This window comes from Canis lupus, chromosome 33, assembly GCF_011100685.1.
Source record: "Canis lupus familiaris isolate Mischka breed German Shepherd chromosome 33, alternate assembly UU_Cfam_GSD_1.0, whole genome shotgun sequence".
Lineage (NCBI taxonomy): Eukaryota > Metazoa > Chordata > Mammalia > Carnivora > Canidae > Canis > Canis lupus.
In genome coordinates this window covers 24016169-24037414 of record NC_049254.1, presented here as the reverse complement: position 1 = coordinate 24037414, position 21246 = coordinate 24016169, and the positions used below count along the sequence as shown (strand labels likewise).

The 21246-nt window shown below is 37.8% G+C and overlaps 1 protein-coding gene and 1 long non-coding RNA gene across 8 annotated transcripts in view; one reads left to right on the top strand and one right to left on the bottom strand.

Moving 5' to 3' along the window:
• The window catches only part of LOC106558176, a 70810-nt gene extending 52579 nt beyond the window's left edge, over positions 1-18231 (top strand). Inside the window, exons 4-5 of one of the 2 annotated variants that reach the window (XR_005383369.1) lie at positions 16951-17100; positions 17456-18231. This is a non-coding gene — a long non-coding RNA (uncharacterized LOC106558176). The other variant, XR_005383368.1, reaches the window with a different exon arrangement.
• CFAP91 (cilia and flagella associated protein 91) overlaps positions 1-21246 on the bottom strand; it is a 105824-nt gene that overhangs the window by 27338 nt on the left and 57240 nt on the right. For all 6 annotated transcript variants that reach the window (XM_038582945.1, XM_038582946.1, XM_038582944.1 and 3 more), the window contains 7 exons: positions 19115-19272; positions 16680-16862; positions 15698-15840; positions 8152-8268; positions 6652-6723; positions 5187-5333; positions 1547-1768 (listed from right to left, as the gene is read on the bottom strand). In XM_038582945.1, coding sequence (XP_038438873.1) covers positions 1547-1768; positions 5187-5333; positions 6652-6723; positions 8152-8268; positions 15698-15840; positions 16680-16862; positions 19115-19272 — 1042 coding nt within the window. The remainder of the gene's footprint in view (positions 1-1546; positions 1769-5186; positions 5334-6651; positions 6724-8151; positions 8269-15697; positions 15841-16679; positions 16863-19114; positions 19273-21246) is intronic.

The window sequence follows — 21246 nt, the reverse complement described above, 5'->3', positions numbered from 1 at the left end:
GGTAGTAAGTTTTGGTTTACTAATACTTTTTAAGTCTCAGCAACTCTTTCTGAAGCAAAATGTGTTAGGATGGTAGGAAGCTAGGATATGGATTATAGGCTGCTACAAATTGTAGATGATCTGCTAGTCCAGTTAAAAAGCTGAACTTGACAATATGTAACTCAAAACGCCTCAAGCTGTGTAGAGGGAGAACAATCTGTTTGGTTTTAAAAACACTTGAAACACACAGAGCAAATACTATTCATGAATCAATCCTAATTCCATGAGAACTAGGTAAATCCTAAAAATCTCAGATTAAATAAGATCTTAAAAGGACACTTTTTTTTTTAAACTGAGTATCCACACTTAAAATTCAGACAGCCCTCTTGCCTGTTGGACAGGAAATCTTTTAAGATCCCCATTGGTTCTCTTTCCCATGTGGCCCACATCTGGTCCAAGGGAAATTCTCACAGAGCCTTTGCCTTGACATATTCTGGGTGTGGTGGCCACCCACACAGCCTCATCTATGCCCACCTCCAAAGCAGCCAGCTCCCCAGCTCCCCTTCTCTCCATTTCTAGAGGGTCAGACACTCTAAGTGAAAAGATACATATCAAGATCATCAATGAGTACAGGAAAAGAAACCAACCTCTGGGTGTGTTTTGGCAGGTGTGTGTTGGGGAGGGGAATGGGTAGTCACAGCATAGTTCCTTTTAAAGGAAATCTTCATAAGCCCCCTCCAATTTTCACACTTGAACTTTTATAGTCTTGATGAGGATGAATGCTTTGAGAACTTACTAGTTCCTTGAACTTCCTCTGAATTTACATCTTGCTCACTTTGGAATTTCACACCCATGATGTCTTGGTCAGAATTCTAACTTACCAACCTGGTACGCTAGTTTATATCTTTGGTCAAAACCTCTCTTTTAAATCCCATCTTGTCTATCCACCTGCTGAAATGACACCTCCACTAGAATGTCTTGAACCTAATAAAAATCAAATTCCTGATTCCACCCCTGTCCCTAAACTAATTCCACACTCTGCTCTTCCACCTCAAAAAACAGTATCATAACAAAAAAAAAAAAAAAAAAAAAAAAAAAAAAAAAACAGTATCATCTTCCCAGTTGCTTAAACCAGAAACTGGACATCTTCCTTGATTCTCCCTATTTCTCATTGGCCTAAACTACTTCAACAGCCTCCTTCCTGATTTCCTTGTTCTCACTCTGTCCTCCCTCCAACCTGTTCTCCACACAGCAAGCAAAGTAATCTGTTTAAAAATGTGTCACTGGGCCCCATCTGTTTCCTCCACGAACTTTACTAGATTTTCTAATTCTACACATATTTGCATGCTATATAGAACTTATGCTCCAGGAGAAAAGGGACCATGTCTGGTTTCTCTCTTCCAAAGTACCTCACAGTGACTAGCATATCATAGTAACTCAATACATAGTTGTAAAACACAATGAAAAACAAAGGACAAATGCCATTTCACATCATGAGTTTCTTCGGGTTTGATTCAGCTCCTCACAAACAAATAGCTTCCAGACATCCAGCTGCACCCCCACTTGCCTCCTTAAATATCTGGTCCTCCTCCCGCAGGCGCCTTTGCTCCACTTGGCGTCGACCACTCTCTTCAGCTTCTCGCATCCTCCGCTGCCTCTCGGCCAGCATGGCAAAAGCATGGATCCTCCTCTCTTCCTGTAGTCTCACTAGCTCTTTGGACAGAAAGTCAAACATGTCTGCCAGCACCCTTCCTTCCAGTCCAGCCAAATGGTTTTCAACCAGTGAGACCTTAAAAATAATAATACATTTTTAAGGATTCAAATTCTACTAAGCATGGGGATGTCTAAGAAGGATGCTGGATTACCCAGAACTCCTGACAGCCACTTCACTTTCAGAATGAACTCAGTGTTATTAGGACAATCATCATACAGTTTCACTCATACAGGGAATATAAAAAGTAGTGAAAGGGATTATAAGGGAAAGGAGGGAAAATGAGTGGGAAAAATTAGAGAGGGTGGCAAAACATGAGATACTCCTAACTCTGGAAACAAACAAAGGGTAGTAGAAGGGGAGGTGGGTGGGGGGAATGGGGTAATTGGGTGATAGGCACTGAGGAGGGCACTTGATGGGATGAACACTGGGTCTTAAACTATATATTGACAAATTGAGCTTCCATTAAAAAAATAAATTAAATAAGATAGGAATAAAAAAAATTTTTTTAAAGGGATATTATCACTAGGCTGGCCCCATCCCAAGAGTTCTTACTAAGAAAACTTATGATACAAACTTAGACATAAGAAAGTGATTGCTCAGTCAGTCACTGACAGGTTAGACTCCTCAAATTATGATGAGGATTTAACAAAACATTTCTGTTAGTATCCACACAAGTTTTTTTTTTTTTCATTTTTATCTAGAAGGTAGAGTGCTTCTATTTTCCCAGACAGGAAGGGAAATGTCAGGGTTTTTATTAAAAAGATTTTTTTGGAGCTCAATAAAATGGAGTCTCCAAGAAATTCACTCAGGATACCTTTTAATTTTTTTTAAAGATTTTATTTATTTATTTATGAGCGACAGTGAGAGAGAGAGGCAGAGACACAGGCCGAGGGAGAAGCAGGCTCCATGCAGGGAGCCTGATATGGGACTCGATCACGGATCTCCAGGATCACACCCTGGGCTGAAGGTGGTGCTAAACCGCTGAGCCACCTGGGCTGCCCACCCTTTAATTTTTTAATGCTTGGTTCTTTGACACAAGTTTGGGGAATTTTAAGTTCTTGAATCATCAAAGTAGAGAACTGTGAGACTCTTTATTCTTTTAAATAACTTCAAAGTCATTAAGAACTATCTTTGAAACAGAGCAGGAAAAAGCCTACAGGTCTATGTAAGTGTTGAGGTAAAGTTGGGGCCTGGAGTATCTATTTATGGACCCTTCTGTCCTGGCTTTGACACCTGGAGAATAAAAGTGTTTAAGAAGACTGCTTCCGGGGGGATCTCTGGGTAGCTCAGTGGTTTAGCACCTGCTTTTGGCCCAGGGCGTGATCCTGGAGTCCTGGGATCGAGTCCCACATTGGGCTCCCTGCATGGAGTCTGCTTCACCCTCTGCCTGTATCTCTGCCTCTCTGTCTCTCTCATGAATAAGTAAAATCTTAAAAAAAAAAAAAAAAAAAAAAAGAAGATTGCTTCTTTTGCAGCTTCATCCTGTTCCTTCTCCTATCCTCAGGTATAAGGGGAAAGGGCTCTTCTCCCAGTCTGTACTGGGTTCTGTACTCCTTCTGTACTGGGTTCTTCTCTGGTTTGTATCGAAGGGAGGTAACAACACAGATCTCAAAGGTGATGGAGCTACTGGTAAGACTGTCATTCAAGTGTGGACATCAGCCCCAACACCCTTCTCCTCCTCCTCCCTCACCTCCCAGCCCATACATGCTTTTTAACTACAAAGTTCAGCTTTACTTACATGATAGAGGGCGGTGGAAAGGAAGGGTCACATGAAGAGTGCCTCACTACTGCTTACATTATAAACTGATCATTCAGCCCAGAGACCACAAATGAATCCTCTCCTTGTCTCAGGATCACAAGCTCCTTCAGTTGGGGGGAGGGGGGCAGATGCAACCTTTAAAACCCAAGATGGCTATTTGTTCATGTACAGCCTCCTCCCTCAGCAAGAAATTTGAGAATGCTAAGGTAGTGCAATCTAATTTGAAAATTAAGTAAAAATATTTAGGAAGGTGATTTTGCTGTGATCATATCATGCAATATATTACATAATAGGGAACTGTGCATTTTCTGCACTATTCCCCATAGAAAATACAAGAGGAGGAAAGAAAAAAAAAAAAAGAGGAGAAAAGGAGAGGATCAGTTGGAGGTATATGTGAGGTGCCCCCTCCCTCAGATTCCTGCATATCACTGATGTATCCAGGTAGACGAAAGGTAAGCAGGGTGAGAGTCCTTTGCTAAGTGACTGCTCTTTCCATTAACTCCTCCTTTAGCTGTTAGGTGACATGATAGCAGTTAAGTATGTGCCCACTAACTGGGACAGATGAGTTAAAAAGCCTGGACTGGCTTACGTGTACCTGCTAATGTCTATAATCAGAAACTTCAAAGGGCCAAGGAGGGCATTTTTCTACCCAGTTTCTGGGTCCTGGCGCTCCCATCTGAACAGAAGCACAGGCCCTGGCTCTCTCATTTCCAGGACTCTCAGACCTCCAGATTCAGAGACTCTAGTGTCCACATTCCCTTATTTCTCTGGTCTCTCTATTGGGTCTGTTAGCCTTTGGTTTTCCTCCTCCCTCGCCTACACCAGCTCCTCCAAACTCAGAGACCATCCATAAGCCCAGTGTCTTCTAGGTAGTTTGGTGGAGACAGGTGATTTGGAGACCCTACTCTTCCGCCATCTTGCTCTATCTCCCCCATAAGCCCAGTGTCACGTAAAAGGACTAATGTGCTCATTTCCAAGCTGCTTACCTTTTGTGCCCAATCCCACATGGCCCAAGCAGTACATGTGTTACTAAGGGTGGGTTATATTAACTTCACTGTGAGTTTGCTTTTTTATAACACCAAACTGGGCAAATTGATTCTTTTTCATATTGATTTATAGGTTAAGTGGGAAAGATAGTAAAATCCTGTCTACCCTTTGGTCAGCAACATTAAAAGCTGCACACATGGACAAATGCCAGAAGAAAATAGGAAAAACATTTACAGTTGTTGAGTAGAGCTGCAATTACCAGCTGTTGTCAGATGACATGATGAGAGCCACAGAATACCATGAGATCTTAACATATTTAACATGCAGCTTAACCAGCATGGGCTAGGTACAGTTCCAAAACTCATAAAATAAGTGCTGATATTTTAAAACAAATCTCCTGTCTTTTTTTTTTTTTTTTGCTTTTATTTTCATACTGCTGAACCCCCACTGAAATATAGTAGAATCATCAAATACTTAAGAAAATTGGAAGGAAAAACCTTTTTAAAATATGGGATTTGTCCTTTTTTTTTTTGCAAATAAAATAAGACCATATTCAGTTCAGTGAGGGCACCACCCCCCCATTCCAATTCTAGACTGCAGCAGCATTGTTTAAAAATGCCAACTGATAGAGTGATGGGATGGGGGTGGTGGATGTTTCTTTGTCATTTCATTTACTGTTCTTATGATGCTGCTTGTGCAGTAATAACAACCTGAGGAGACAGAGTCACAAGAAATAAAGGAAAGAACCTTGTGCTCATGCAGGTTTCTCTGCCGCTGTAAGGCCAGCGTCACTTGCTTCTCGGCTTTCTTCAGCAGCCTGTCGTCCTCTTGCAGTGCATGGCTGGTGCGTAGCTCCTGGATCAACTCCAGTCGCTTTTCCTTGCCTTCAAACATCTGTAGCAAATCAAATCAAATCAGAAAGAAACTTGCAGGTTAGCATCCCTCGTGCGAGGCACAAGGACTCCTGCTGTGACTGGTGAGGCACTTGTGAACAGTGGTGGGTTTAGTTCTGCCCTCTGGGACCACAGAGCTTAAAGCCCAGCCCTCTTTTCTGCACCGTCAGCAGCTCAGGTAGAGAAAGAGTTGTTAACAGTTGTTTACTCAATTTCTTAAAATGTCTCTCAAAGACAAAATGGTTACTATAGTGTCATATAAGAAACTTGAATCTCCCCTTCATTTTCTGTGCTCTTTCCCTAAGAAGCCTGAGGATGGATGGTATTTTTTATAGTCATGCTTTCTTTTTCTTTTTCTTTTTCCAAGAGATCTGCCCCTAGTTTATAATACATATAATAATGTCTGCTGTGACATTTTTCCTGGGGAAATACTCAAGGAGAGTAAAGAGTAATGCTGGACATGAGATGCTCACCCAGCTTCTCTGGACATACTAATTATAACTGAGTCTCTTACAAGTTACAGCTATAAGAGGACAAAAATTTTTTTAGCTGGTGCTTTATATCAATCCATTTTAAAATTAAAGTGTGCTTGTACAAATAACATGGTAAAGGCTCTATAGTCAGGAAGACCAGAGCTGAATTTGCTAGCAGTTAACATAATCTCAGACTCACATCACTTGCCTGTAAAATGAGGTAACTAAAAGGAAAAAAAATGAGATGATAGATGTAAAGTAAAGAATATACAATGTGAGCTTACATTAGGGGTTCAAAACTGTAGTTAGTATTACTTATCTGTTTATTATTCAAATATTGCTAGCTATATGCAAACTCAAATAATTACAACTTTACGGAAAATTAGGGAATCCACTTGGTTTGTGATGCCTTAATAGTTAAAATTCAGGAGCACCTGGCTGGCTCGGTTAGTAGAGCACGCAAATCTTGATCTCACGGTCCTGAGTTGAAGCCCCATGTTGGGTATAGAAATTACTTACATAAATAAACTTTTTTAAAAAAAAAAGTCTAAATTCAAGCAAGAAAATTGCTAGATTTAGCAATTCTAAGGAAGATATTAATTTCACCTTGCCTTGGTTACAACTGTGACAAACAGCAAGCAAGCAGATCCTTTCTTTCCTTGACACCGTGCTGCCCACTTGGCAAACTATGACAGTAGAAAGGAATGAGCAGGTCATGCAAGAGTATATAGCTCCATAAGACAGCAGGGTGCAAGAGGGAATTCACCCCAAAGAACCAGTACATACACATTCTATATATCTATTCTCAAAGGAGAAGCACAGGACCAGTGGATAGACCCTACACACCATGTTCTGAACGACTCTTCCCCGAAGTAACTTTTGAAGGTAGATCACAGCCATTTCTATATCTTCTTCTTCCTAAAAGAACAAAGTAAGAATCAAGCAGCTTGAGAACAGCAGTGGTCAGCATCAAATAGTTTTTTGAAGACTTAGATCAAGCAAAAGAGATTGTGCTAGATGCCAAAAAGATTTAGAGAAATAAATAAGGCCTACACTCTCATTGAACATAGAGTATTTTAAATGTTACTTACTGTATTGTTAAAATTCATCATTTTTATAAGACATCATTAAAAAATCGTATCAAAAGCAAAAAATTCATTCTACCCCTACAAATTAAGCCATTTTCATTTTTCTATATTCCTTTCCAGCAAAATCTTTCTTGAAGCAACAAGTATTGCTTATAATATCTCTTTTGCAATTGTTTTTTTTTTTTTTTTTCATGTTTGATCAAGAGTAGACTAGGAATACAGCTAGTCTATGTCAGAGTCTAGAGTAAGGTACTTCTCACAAGAATTTAGATAAACTGGTAAAATCAGAATGGACAAGATTAGCCACCACGAAAATCACCTTAAATGACTATGTTTTTTTGCTTTTGACAGTCTGCAAATCTATTAAAGTACCTCTGAATACAAAAGAAACCAACAGAAATCAACAGCATAAACACATTTAATAGACGATGTGTTAACCATAGGAGTGATTGGCACAAAGTCTAGAAAGGTGGATGTCCAGAAGCATATCCTGGCCAGTCAGTGAGAGTACTGCAGTATCTCTACACAGGTCACACAGGTGACCCGTCAGAGGCATTAATGAGATCTGTCAACTCCTTTCCCTCTGACATAGCACAACAACCTTATTAATATGATCTGGCTTCTTGTGAGAATTGCCTTAAACAGGGAGATAATGGGCTGAGAAGAAGGGTTGCTAAGAATATCCCCATCTACCAGGCAGTTATCCTCCCACTGAGCAGTACATTTGTATTGTGTACTGCTCTCTAGGAGTTTCTTGGTCAGGTGGGGGGTGAAGGTTTTGAAGGGGGAGGGTGGCTGTCAAGTCCGAGTCAGTCCTAAATCCTGACTAACTCTGGTACCTTGGCCAAACTGGGTTAGGAGATCTATGAAGGTGAGGTATGACCCTGGTCAGGGTGAACTCTTTGAGCCAGTCCTACCTCAGAAGCCAGCCTGTCCTCATGACATCTCTGGCACTTCACTCTTCTCTGACTTCAGCTGTCCAGAAGCCACCTCCCTATGTTGCAAGATGGTTATGGTAACTGATCGTCATTTGATCTTTTTTTATTTGACACACATGAGGAATACCTTTTGATGCCTATTTTTCTTGTCATTTTGCTTATTTGTGTGTTTGATGTTTGAAGCATAAGAATATATGCCATAGAAGTCAGATATTGAGAAGGTAATCCTGTTAAATTAGGTTTGTTTTTAAACCAAAGTATCTAAGGATAAACAGACAACAATACTGAATTTAGCATTTCGAATAAAGTTTCAAACTTACATTGGAACTCATTTCCAAGGTTGGCGTTGGAAGCCGAGGTTGAGGTACAGCCTTTCTTTGAAGGAAGCGCAGAAGTTTCTTTGGTTCAAGAACTTTATTCTTCTTATCCAATATTGCCTGGAATAACACCAACTAGCATCACTTCTTACCTTTGTATTTTCTTCCACTACTAGATCTAGACACAGGTTTGAATATCAATCAGAAATAATCTTCACTATGGCTATGCCAGGACTTTTTGAATAAGGCCAAAACTGGGTGCTTGTATGACCCATGGAATAGTACGATACTCCTAAACATCAGCTAAACACTCAGTAAACAGGGCACGTAGGTTTTATCCATTTTAATCAAAGATTTGGAGGTTTAAAAAAAATTGAGATTTTAAAAGATTTGGTCATGTGTGTGTGCAAGCAAATCCCTGACTCCTTTTCTTCTACAAGAGCCAATTAACTGTTTAAAACAAGTTCCTGGGCAACAGAAAATTTCCCCCGGCCATAAATGACAGAAATCTGTTATGTTCTGTTGTTATGAAGGAACTGAGGAGCATTAAAGGCAATTGTCTCCAAGTGAAGAAAGAGCTTTCCTTTGGCCATGAAAGCCTGCAGCTCACATTTTCTGAAAATGAACTTGTTTCCTTGTGAAAGAGTATGTGTGTGTTTTGATTTCAACATACATTTTATTGATTTTACTTTTGATCACCAAAAGCCCCCCAAATTATACATGACATTATAATTTGTTATAATGGTTTTGTTCATTGCTTCTGTTTTCAGCCATACGGGGATACTTTTAACTTAAAAGTATCAAAAAGCCTGATCTCTGTTGTTTAAAAATCATACTTGAGAATCATGTTTTTTATCATATAATTTTTACATTAGTTTTCCCACAGAAAATACAGAGAACATAGATAAAAACAAGTACTAAGCCAAATCTTGAAATAATAAACATATGAAAATTGAGTAAAATTTGAAACCACATGACATTATTGTGGTTTTAACAGAACCCTCTGAGTTTCTACAAGATAAAAACTGACACCAAATACATAACAGCTCTAATATATAACAGTTCTACAATAACCACAACAACAGACTCAACAGAAAGCAGCAGCAGTCTAAAAAAAATAATAATTCTGAAGTCAAGCATCTCTTGAGTGTGTTGCCCTGAAGAGCACTACAATGAAACCATTTTAAAACCAATCATTTATAATATGTTGGTAGGGATCTGGGAAAACTGGCACTCTCACATATTCAGCATTTAGTACGCATTTATGTAAGAAAATTTGTCAATATCCATCAAAACTATAAATGCAGGCATATTGTGGGCCAGCAATTCATGTCTAGGGATTTTCTTTTAGATATGTTCATACATATACTAAATTATATGCAAACAGCATTATTTTTGATACAAAAAACTTGGGACTGGTTAAACATGTTACCTTTATATTATGATGTATCATGCAAAAAATGATGTAACACAATTACGGGATGATCTCTAAGATATATTAGATAATAAAAGCACAGACAGAGCAGTGTGGATTATGTATTAACATCTGTGCAAAAAAAATTTGTGTAAAAAAGTTGAAGATACTTATAGGTATTTATATTTATTTTCATATATTTCTAAATATACACATATACATATTGGTCATGTGTGTGTGCACACATGAGATCTCTACATGGAGATATATATAGATACAGATATATTTGCCTGTAAGATATCTCTGGAAGGAAAACATCTTATACCAAAGCCAAGAGTTCAGATAAAAACAAGGACAGTAAAAGAATGTGAATTCTTTGATACCATCAGCTACAACAAACATTAAACACAGCCCAACATCTAGCCAGATTAATATAAATCCCACCTATAGCCTATTTACCTCAGTTCCTATTGCTTTATAACAGATGTCAGGCTTTCAACAAAAAAACTAAAAGGCATTCCAAAGGCAAGAAAAACACAGTCTAAAGAGAGAAGTAACTATCAGAACCAGAGTCAGATATGATATAAATGTTGGAATTATCAGACAGAAAAATTAAAATAACAATGATTAATATGTTAAGGGCTCTAATGGAAAAGGTAGATGACATGCAAGAACAGATAAGTAATGTAAATAGAGATAGAAACTCAAAGAATCAAAAGGAAAGGCTAGAAATCAAAACATTGTAACAGAAATGAAGAATGCTGTCAATGGGCTCATCAGTAGACTCAAAAAAAAAATAAAAGAAACCAGGAACTTGAAGATATGTCAATAAAAACTTCTCAAAGTGAAATGCAAAGAGAAACAAGGAAGTAGAACAAGATATCCAAGAACTGTGAAATGATATCAAAGGAATAATATGTTTAACTGGGATACCAGATGGAGAAGAGAGAATGCAGAATAAAATTTGAAATAATAATGGCTGGAAACTTTCCTAAAGTAATAACAAACACCCTCCACAGATCCAAAAAGCTTAGAGAACACTAAGCAGGACACACATGCACATGCGTGCACACACATACACACACACACACACACACAAAACACCTCAGGCATATAATATTTAAATTAGAGAAAACCAAAGACCAAGAGAGAAGTTTGAAAGTCGCCAGAGAGAAAACACACCTTAACTATTGAAGAACAAAGTTAAAAATTACAGTGGAATTCTAGTCAGAAACCATCCATGCAAAAAGAGAATAATGGGAAATCTTCGAAGTGTTGGGAAAAACTCCCACCAACCTAGAATTCTACACTCAATAAAATCATTATTCAAAAGTGAAAAGATCACAATTTTAAACTTACCTGTTTCAAAAGATACTATCAAGAAAGTAAAAAGACAAAAAAATAAGAAGACATCCCACAGACTGGGAGGATAATCTGTGAATTGTATATCTGACAAGGGTATAGTCCTTGGAATATATAAGAACTCCTACAACTCAACAATAAATAGACATTAAAAGTAACATCTATAATAAACAAACAAAAAGACAACCCAATTAAAAATGAGCAAAGGATCTGAATAGACATTTCCCCCCAAAAAAGATATACAAATGACCTGGGGTGCCTGAGTGGCTCAGTTGGTTAAGTGTTTGCCTTTAGCTCAGGTCATGATCCTCGGGTCCTAGGATCAAGCCCTGTGTCTTCTCTCCTTCTGCTAATGCACACACTCTCAAATAAATAAATAAAACCTTTAAAAAAAAAGATACAAATGACCGAAAGGCACATGAAAAAGATGCTAACACTCATTAATCATTAGACTAATGCAAATTTAAACCATAATGAGAATATCACAGTACACACACTAGAATGGCTAAAATAAAAAAGATAGGCAGGAATAAGTGATGGCAAAGGTACAGAGAAGGGGATCCCTGGGTGGCTCAGCAGTTCAGCGCCTGCCTTTGGCCCGGGACATGATCCTGGAGTCCCGGGATCGAGTCTCACATTGGGCTCTCAACATGGAGCCTGCTTCTCCTTCCGCCTGTGTCTCTGCCTCTCTCTCTATATATATATCTATCATGAATAAATAAAATTTTTTTAAAAACGTACAGAGAAATCAGAATCCTCATACATTCCTGGCAGAAATGTAAAACAGTATAGCCCCTTTTGAAACAATCTGGTAGTTCCTCACAAAGTAAAACAGTTATCTGGTGACCCAAGAATTCCATTCCTAGGTACAAAGCCAAGAGAACTGAAGAACTTATGTCCACACAAAAATGTGTACTCAAATGTGCCTATCAGCATAATTTATAATAGATAAAAAGTAGAAACAACTCAAATTTTTATCAACTGATGAGCAGATAAACAAAATGTGATACATCCACACAATGGAATATCATACAGTCATAAAAAGTAATGAGGTACCTACCTACAACATAGATGAACTTTGAAAACATCATGCTAAGTTAAAGAAACCAGACATAAAAGGCCATACATTGTTTGATTTCATTTATATGAAATGTTCAGAATAGGCAAATCCATAAAAGGAAAGATTAGTGGTTGCCAGGGGCTAGGGGGAAGAAGGTAATTGTGAGTGACTGCTAATGGGTACAAGGTTTCTTTTTGGGATAGAGAGTATTTTGGAATTAGAAATTGGTGATAGTTGAACAATCTTGTGAATATGTATACTATAAACAACTGAACTGTATATTTTAAAAGAGTGAATTTTATAGTATGTGAGTTATATCTAAAAAAGAAATCATATAGGAGAAATAAAGACTTGCTGAGACAAACAAAAACAGAGAGTTCATTGCCAGGAGACCTTCCCCGTAATAATTGGTAAAACAAGTTCTCCAGGCAGAAGCAAAGTGATATAGGTCAGAAACTTGCATTTCTATAAAGAAAGGAACAGTGGAATACAAAGAATAAATGAAGGTAAAATAAAATATTTTTATTTTTAATTGATCCAAAATATAACTGTTAAAGCAACAAGAGTAAAAACGTATTGGGTGATTATAGCATATGGATCAGTGCAATGAATGACAGCAATGCCAATGGACAGTAGGAATGAATGGGGAATAATATGCTATAAGGGACCTGTACTACATGTAAAGTGATAATATTATTTGAAGGTGTACTTAGATTATTTTATATGTAAACTCATATACTAGTTCACAAGACAAACATACCTAAGTTTCAAATAGGGATTACTGCCCATAGAGCAAAGGAGTTAGAAGTTATTTCAAAAAGAGTGAAAATTCCTGCAAACTTAGAAATTTAAAAACCTAAATACTTATAGGTTCAAAACTGTAACAGATATTTTTAAAAATTAGATACTAGTATTGATAAACACTCCATATCAAAACTAATGGAATATACCAAAGCCAGTGTTTTGAAGGAAATGCTTAGCCTTCAATACTTATTTATAAAACTGATGAGTGCCTGAAAATTAATGAACTACATGTCTACTCTAAGTTAGGAAAAGAACTACAAAACAAAAAGAAGAAAGATATATATGAATGGGAGTTACTGCAAATGAAGTAGAGAAAATCAACAAAGTCAGAATTTCGTTCTTTAGAAAAACAATACCAAGAAAATTAATAAGCCTCCAGCAAAAATGAATAAGGAAAAAGAGTAAGAGCACAAATAATATTATAAATGAAAAAAGGCATGATTATAGTACAACAAACACTAAAAAGATTTTAAATAATACTACCAACAACCATATGTCAAAAAATATGAAAAGCTAGGTGCAACAAAATCTATAAAGAAAATGTAATTTTTCAGGATACCTGGCTGGCTCAGTTGGGTTATAAGTGTCCCACTCTTGGTTTTGGCTAAGGTCATGATCTCAGAGTCATGAGATCGAACCCCTAAGTTGGGTTCTGCACTGGGCATGGAGCCTGCCTAAGATTCTCTCTCCTCCTCCTCTCCCTCTCCTATCCCTCCTTAAAAAAAAAAAAAAAAAAAAAAAAAAAAAAAAAAAAAATTAAAGTTAAAAAGAAATTTAAAAAAAAGAAAAGTTAATTTACTAAAACAATGCAGATAGTTCCGTAAGCAGTAAGGAATTTGAAGGAGTGGTTGGAATTTTCCCATGAAGAAAACATCAGTCTCATAATTTTAATAAGAATATTCTACCAAACTGAAGAAATAGGTCATTTTATTTTATTTTATTATTATTTTTTTTTTTTAGAAATAGGTCATTTTAAACCTATTTAAATTCTTTTCAAAAGTAGAAAAGAAGGAATACTCCACAGTCATTTCAGAAGACCTGGATAACTCTGACACCAATGCCATACGTAGTCAAAATGAGAAAGAAAAAGGTGATTTCACTCATGAATATGGAATCAAAATTCTGATAAACTTATTAGTAAATCAAATCCAACAATGTATTGGTTTTTTTCTTTTTCAAATTTTTATTTAAATTCTAGTTAACAAATAGTATAATATTGGTTTCAGAAGTAGAAATTAGTGATTCATCACTTACATATAACACACAGTGCTCATCATAACAAGTGCCCTCCCTAATACCCAACACTGTATTGAAAATAAAACACCTTGACCAATTTAGGTTCATTCCCAGTGCATAAGAATAGATGAATTTTGTAAAAAACAAAACAAAAACCTATAAATGTTCCTTATTACCATAATTTTAAAAAGAAAAATATATAATTACTTCAATTCATACAGATAAAACATGATAAAATTCAGCAGGAACCCATGATTAAAGTTTCAGTAAATGAGGAAAGAAGAGAACTTCCATACTCTAATAAAAAGTGTCTGAAAAAAACTCTTACAGAAAGTGAGAGAATAATGAACACAGTTCAGAATGGGTAAATGGAGATAGGGGAATGAGGTGAGAAAGAACCACATAGATACACATGAATTATTGTCAAAGTCCTAAATTTTTTTTATTTTTTATTTTTTTTTATTTTTTTATTTTTTTAAAGATTTTATTTATTTATTTATGATAGTCACACAGAGAGAGAGAGAGAGGCAGAGACACAGGCAGAGGGAGAAGCAGGCTCCATGCACCGGGAGCCCGACGTGGGATTCGATCCCGGGTCTCCAGGATCGCGCCCTGGGCCAAAGGCAGACGCCAAACCGCTGCGCCACCCAGGGATCCCCTAAATTTTTTTTAGAGAGAGAGCATGGATGTGCACCTTGCAGGGCTGGGGAAGGGGGATGAGGTGGGGGAGGGAGAGAATCTTAAGCGGGCTCCACATCCACATGGAGCCACAGCAGAACTTAATCTTACGTCCCTAAGATCATGACTTGAGCTGAAATCAAGAATCAGATGCTTAACCACCCAGGCGCCCCAAGGTCCTAATTTTTATTTTGATTATGGGCTTCTGTGGATTATTCTATTACTAAAACCAACTGAACACACAAACACATGGACCAGTGATGAGATTATGTCATGAACCTGTGAGCCTCAAAGGGTAGTTCCTGCAGATCAGCATTACCTGGAAACTTGTAACAGCAGCAAATACCCCAGCCCCACCCCAGACCTACTGAATCAGGAACTTTGGAGGTTGGGCCTAGCAACATGTGTTTTAACAAGTGATTCTGATGCATGCTAAAGACTGAGGAGCGCACTCATAAATCACAAGTTCAAGAGTCTGTACGCTTGTAGTCCAATTAACAAAAGGGAAGCACAGCTGGAAGATGCCATGTACTCGTTTCATGAGGACAACCATTGCACTTTCTCATGTGGTTGGGCTTTAAACCAGATTAGAGAGCACTTGAACATGATTCCCTTTCTTCCTGATGCCCTGGGAACATTCTAAAAGAGAGAAAATGAAGTCTTTTTGACTATTAAAACCAGCAGTAATTCCTAACACTAGAAACCTGCTACCCCTAAACGCAGTGTCAGGTTTTATTATGTAGATCCAAAGTCAGAACCACTTTTAGGAAGTAACATGACTCCTGCAAATTGGGAGAAGAGCCTCCAGCAGATTTTCCTACAGCTTGAAATGAGGGGGGAAAACACTGGTTCAGCATAGCACTGGCAAATTCCAAAAGATGAAAGTCTGGAGAGGAGAAAAAATGTAGAGTGATGTGTTGAGAACTACTGGACACTGCAGTTTTGGAGATGGGGTATCTCACTGCAAAAGTCCTACTAATAGCATCTTGTTCTACCTTATGAACCTCTGCCAACTCATGGTCCATCCTTGCTGCCCTCTTGAGAAAACCGGCTTTCGTGGTAGTGACTTTTGGCTTCGGAGGTCTGATTCGGGGTTGTGTCACAAAATCTGGGAGACTTGACTCAAGTTCAACTAATCCTACAGGAATGAAGTACATGTTTTTAGTATTCAGTGACTGCAGTTGGCGTTTGAAAGCATATTGTTAATTTTAGTAGCTGTTTGCCAAGTGGTTTCATTTGGAATCGATCAGATATATAGCTCACATAATTGAAGTGGCCCCAAAACATAAAGCAAATTTGTGCATAAATTAGCTCATGTTCTCAGTGATTTAGACCATAAAATGCAAAATGCATTCTAATAAAATATTTCCCTAAAAAAAGGAATGAGTTTTATGATAATAACCAACAGAAATTTAGTGGACCACCATTCTATCGGGGATGTACACCGATTTATCATATTCTGCTCTGGAGAGTTCAACAGTGTGACCACCAACTCATGATCTTGGCCATGTGTATGCTTCAACTTGTCAATGAAAATTTAAATAACCTAAATAAGCCTCTCTGGGACTTGATGAGAAGTATAGCCCTCACCATGAATTTTATCCCCTAGTTATCCATTTCGTTACCCACTAGCTTTCTAGCACTTCTTCTTTAAGGGCTGATTTCATGATAAGTTCCTTGTTTACTTTCTAAAGCTTGTATAAAAGCTTTTTTGGTTTCATTTTTCTGTGACTTTATTAGTGACATTGAACACGTTTAAATGTTTAGTAGCTAAACACTGATATATTGTTATATAGTGGATCCATTTACTTGGGTCTTAGGAGTTTTTATTGGTTTGTATGAACTTATAGTAATAATAATAAATGTGTTCATTGCTATTTCTTGAAAATATTTTTATTTGTTGTTTAGCCTTTAATCTAATATTTCTAGTACTTTAATACTGCTACTACTGGACTTGTAATTATGTAAATTGCTTACCTTCATAGGTGTTGAGATAGTAGTTTTTTACTACAAAGTCCTCTGAATTGTTGTCAGGGAAACGACCAAGACGAGACAGAGGCCCATAGACCTGTGATGCATAATCAGAATAATCCTTGATGATATTTCTTCTCTCTAACTTCCCTTCTATATTCCTTCCCTTTCCCGCAAGTTTTCTGATTGCTAGAATAAAACATACCTCTGTGACTATCTTCAAAATATTGTTCTGAACAAATGCATAATAATAGGCCAGTTCTACTTTTATTCACAGGGAAGCTACTCAGCGGAATGAATTTCAACGATGGCCACTCACTGCAGCCGGAATGTAACACTAAGAACAGAGGTCTGTCATCTGTGTGGACCAGATCATCATGAGACAAGTGCAAGTGACAGAAGCTGAGTCGATTAGTGTCCTCAGTTGGTATGCAACAGAAATCTTTTATAATTGCATTCCAAGCTCTGAGGCAAGAAGGGGTATTCAGTAACAGTTTGTCAAGCTAATGAAAGAAACTCAAAGTAACCCAAAAAAACCATGGTCAGTGGAGATTCGGAAAATTATTTTCTCCTAGGAAAATAATTGCAAGGGAGGAAAGACTACAGGTTCTTCGATAATCTCTTTCCATCTTGGCTCACACCAGAATAAAGCACAATGTATCCCAGCTCAGAGCTCTTCAGAACTGTTTGGCAGTGGGAGGGAAAAGGCTCAGCTGTGCACACTGGGAGTTTACTCATTAAGGACTCATGCTTACTACCTCCACCTGTTCCTTTTCTTTCAGATCTATCATAGAGCCATCCCTGCTGAGGGCTCTACACTGTGCACTCTGGATGGGATTAAAATCATACTGTGGGACTGCAAAGTCTTATTTTAAGAGGTGGCTGCAGGCACCACTGCTTCCTCGTGGGCATTTATGTTGGTTCTCCAAGCTTTTGTGTGGGACTTGGGGTTTTGAAACGAAATATAGTTTACGTTTGTTATGTATCTTTTTTTTATTAGTTTCAGAGGTAGAATTTAGTGGTTCATCAGTTGCATATAACACCCAGTGCTCATCATATCAAGTGCCCTCCTTACTGACCATCACCTAGTTATCCCATCTCCCCATTCTCCTCCCCTCCAGCAACCCTCAGTTCATTATCTACAAAAGTTAGTCAACTCATCATTAGTTATATCAGGTACCTAAAAGAAAAAATGCTGACAATATCTAAGTGCATATCTAGCAGCTAGTTAAAAGTTATTTTCTCACATCAAGAAAGCGTTAAAAGTTCAACTAAAAAGAATTCTTTTTGTTTTCAACTAAAAATAATTCTACGGAATTTTTATAATTGTTTTACTTTTGCTAGAAAAATAACAAATTTGATTTTTTAAAAATTATGATTAATCTATTATGCATATAAATTGTCAATTTGCACATATAATTGATATTATTTTATAAGTAAATTACATTAGAAGTTACTAAGCAACCAAAATTATAAAGTTAAATACTAATAAGTTAAAAAATTAATTTTATTTAATTTTAATTTTTATTATTACTTTCTTTGAGAGGGAGGGGGCGCTAGCAAGGGGCAGAGGGAGAGAATCCTAAGCAGGCTCCATGCCCAGTGAGGAGCCCAACATGGGGCTTGATCTCACGACCCTGAGATCATGACTAGAGCCAAAATCAAGAGTCAACACTTAACCAACTGAGCCATGCAGGTACCCTCTTTTTAATTTTTTTTTAAAGATTTTATTTATTTATTCATGAGACACAGAGAGAGAGATTGAGAGAGAGAGTGAAAGAGAGAGAGAGAGAGGCAGAAACACAGGCAGAGGGTGAAGCAGGCTCCATGCAGGGAGCCTGATGTGGCACTTGATCCTGGTACTCCAGGATCACACCCTGGGCTGAAGGCAGGTGCTAAACTGCGGGGCCATCCAGGCCCTTTTTAATTTTAATTTAAAAATATTACATATTATTTTTTTTTAATTTTTTCATAGTTATTCTTAATCACCCACTGACTGCTCTTTTTATGTCTACAGATATAGTACATAAACAGATACACAGTATACCCATGGTATTAAAATTTCATGGGAGGGGGTAAGGAGAAAAGATGTCTAAATGTATCACTTAGGAGCAATAATAAAAAAGGTTGAGAAAATAGGGCTCTCTATCCAGGACTTCAACCCATGAATATGGGAAGCCCGACCCCTTTCACACGCACACATGCACACACACACACTTACCCCATAGTGTCAATAACCTGACTACCTGTTGGAACATCATTACTTGGTTTTCTTAGTGAAGAATTTTCCTCCACTCTTCTACTTTTGAGAAGTAATTCATCTCTTTTACTTATTTAATAACATTAGGATGCAAAAGAATTCTATCTAAATGAGGTTTGATCAAAGATTCAAAGCAAAGCCAACCCTCCCATTCTCTTCATCGTTAATATGACATCATTACCTACTACATGTGTGTGCTGAATCTGTGCCAACTTTGCCTCCTTCGCTTCCTGCAGTTGAGACCATCGGGCATTCAAGTGCTTCATGTTCACTTCATTTTGATTCTCATCACGTTTTTTCAGCAACTCTTTTAGAACTTCCAGACGAATCTCCTGTAATCTTTAAGTAAATCACCAAACATAAAGAAGTGTTTGTTATCTCAGACTATTCTACTAGGGAGAGAGGAAACACCAGCCATAAACAGAATCTTCTCTTTGGGCTGGTACCATATTCATGTATTTAAAACGACCACTCTATCAAAGTGTGACAGATACATTGGGTGTTTGGGGGAGGCAACTCCTAGTGGATCTCTCTATAACAGGAATATGTATGGGACACCCGGGTGGCTCAGCAGTTTAGCGCCTGCCTTCAGTCCAGGGCGTGATCCTGGAGACCCGGGATTGAGTCCCACATCGGGCTCCCTGCATGGAGCCCGCCTCTCCCTCTGCCTGCGTTTCTGCCTTTCTCTCTTTGTGTCTCTCATGAATAAATAAATAAAATATTTTTCAAAAAGGGAATATGTATGGGCATAGTTCTGAAAGGCAAAGAAGAGTATTCCAGGTAAATAAAAGGGTTCTCTAGGCAGATGGGTCTAAATGAACAAGAAGATGTCTGTGCACAGTTCCAGGTCCACAGGTATTGGCTGGAGAGTTAAGTAATACGAGTGAAGAGAAAATGAGACAGCATGCTATTTTAAGAAATACATGTGAAAATGTCAGTGTCTGGCACATATAGACATTAATCAATCTTTGTTTCCTTTCCCCTTCCCTTCATCTTGTTCTCCTAAAGTTGCCTTGCTCATGTTTATGCAACCATGCACACATGACTTCAAAATCTGTACCTCCAGCCCAGGTATTTCTGAACCAGAATTCCTATCTACTTGAATTTCCAGCAATCCTGAGAATCTCAAAAAAATTCACTTATTTTGTTCTCCCAGAAATCTACCCCTTCTTATCTTCTTCCCTCCCCTAACAATTCCTCCTCTAAAACACTTCTCGCATCCAGTCCCTATCTCATGTTTTTTTTATCATCCCTCTCCTAACTTGGACGCTAGTTGCTAATCTAGTCTCTCCTTCCAATTTTGCTCCACACAGCTGTCAAGATTTTCCTTCCTAAAATAGACATTTGAACATTTTATGCTTACTTAAAAATTCATAGAGTAATTTATTCAGCCACTCATCTGTCAAATATTTATTAAATCCTCACCATATGCCAGGCAGGAAACAAACAATGATGAACAAGATCAAACACCTTCTCTCAAGAAGCACTGTTCTATTGGAGCAGGCATATCAACTAGCATTTTTTTAAAGATTTTATTTATTTATTCATGAGAGACACAGAGAGGGAAAGATGCAGAGACACAGGCAGAGGGAGAAGCAGGCTCCATGTAGGGAGCCTGATGTGGGACTTGATCCTGGGACTCCAGGATCATGCTCTGGGCCGAAGGCAGGCACTAAACCTCTGAGCCACCCAGGGATCCCCCAACTAGCATTTTATAAAACAAAGAGATAAAAAAAAAAAGAGAGGGATAAATACCAGACCAAAGGAATGAACACCATGGGAGAAAAAAGAACAGGGCAACTATGGTTAGCGCTATTCCCAATGGATCCAGGAAGATGGAGAAGGCTCCCTTACTGTACTAAATTACAGTAATTTAATAATTACTATTAAATAGTAATTTTCCTATTACCTCTGTAGTCTTGAAGATAAACAAGGATTGAGATTTGCCACATAGATGAGGAAAAAGTGAGGCCTTGGCAGAGGAAAGTTCAACTCAAAGGACTAGAGACAGAGCTAACATGTCATACTGGTGGAGCTTCTCAAAGTGGACTTACAGGAGAAGGTGGAGAAGTAGTGAAAAGTGAATATGGAAAAACAGGTGTTTTAAAAAAAAAGCCAAAAGCCAATTGTCACTTTTCTCTCTGGAGTTAGAAATTCTAGGTTCATTCTCAAGTTCATCACTTACCTCAATTTCTTCAGCCATATAACAGACATAATAGTACCTATCCCATAAGGTTGTGAGCATTAAATGAGTTAATGGTAGAACAGTAGTTCCCAAACCTGAGCATGCCTCAGATAATTTGGAGTCCACCA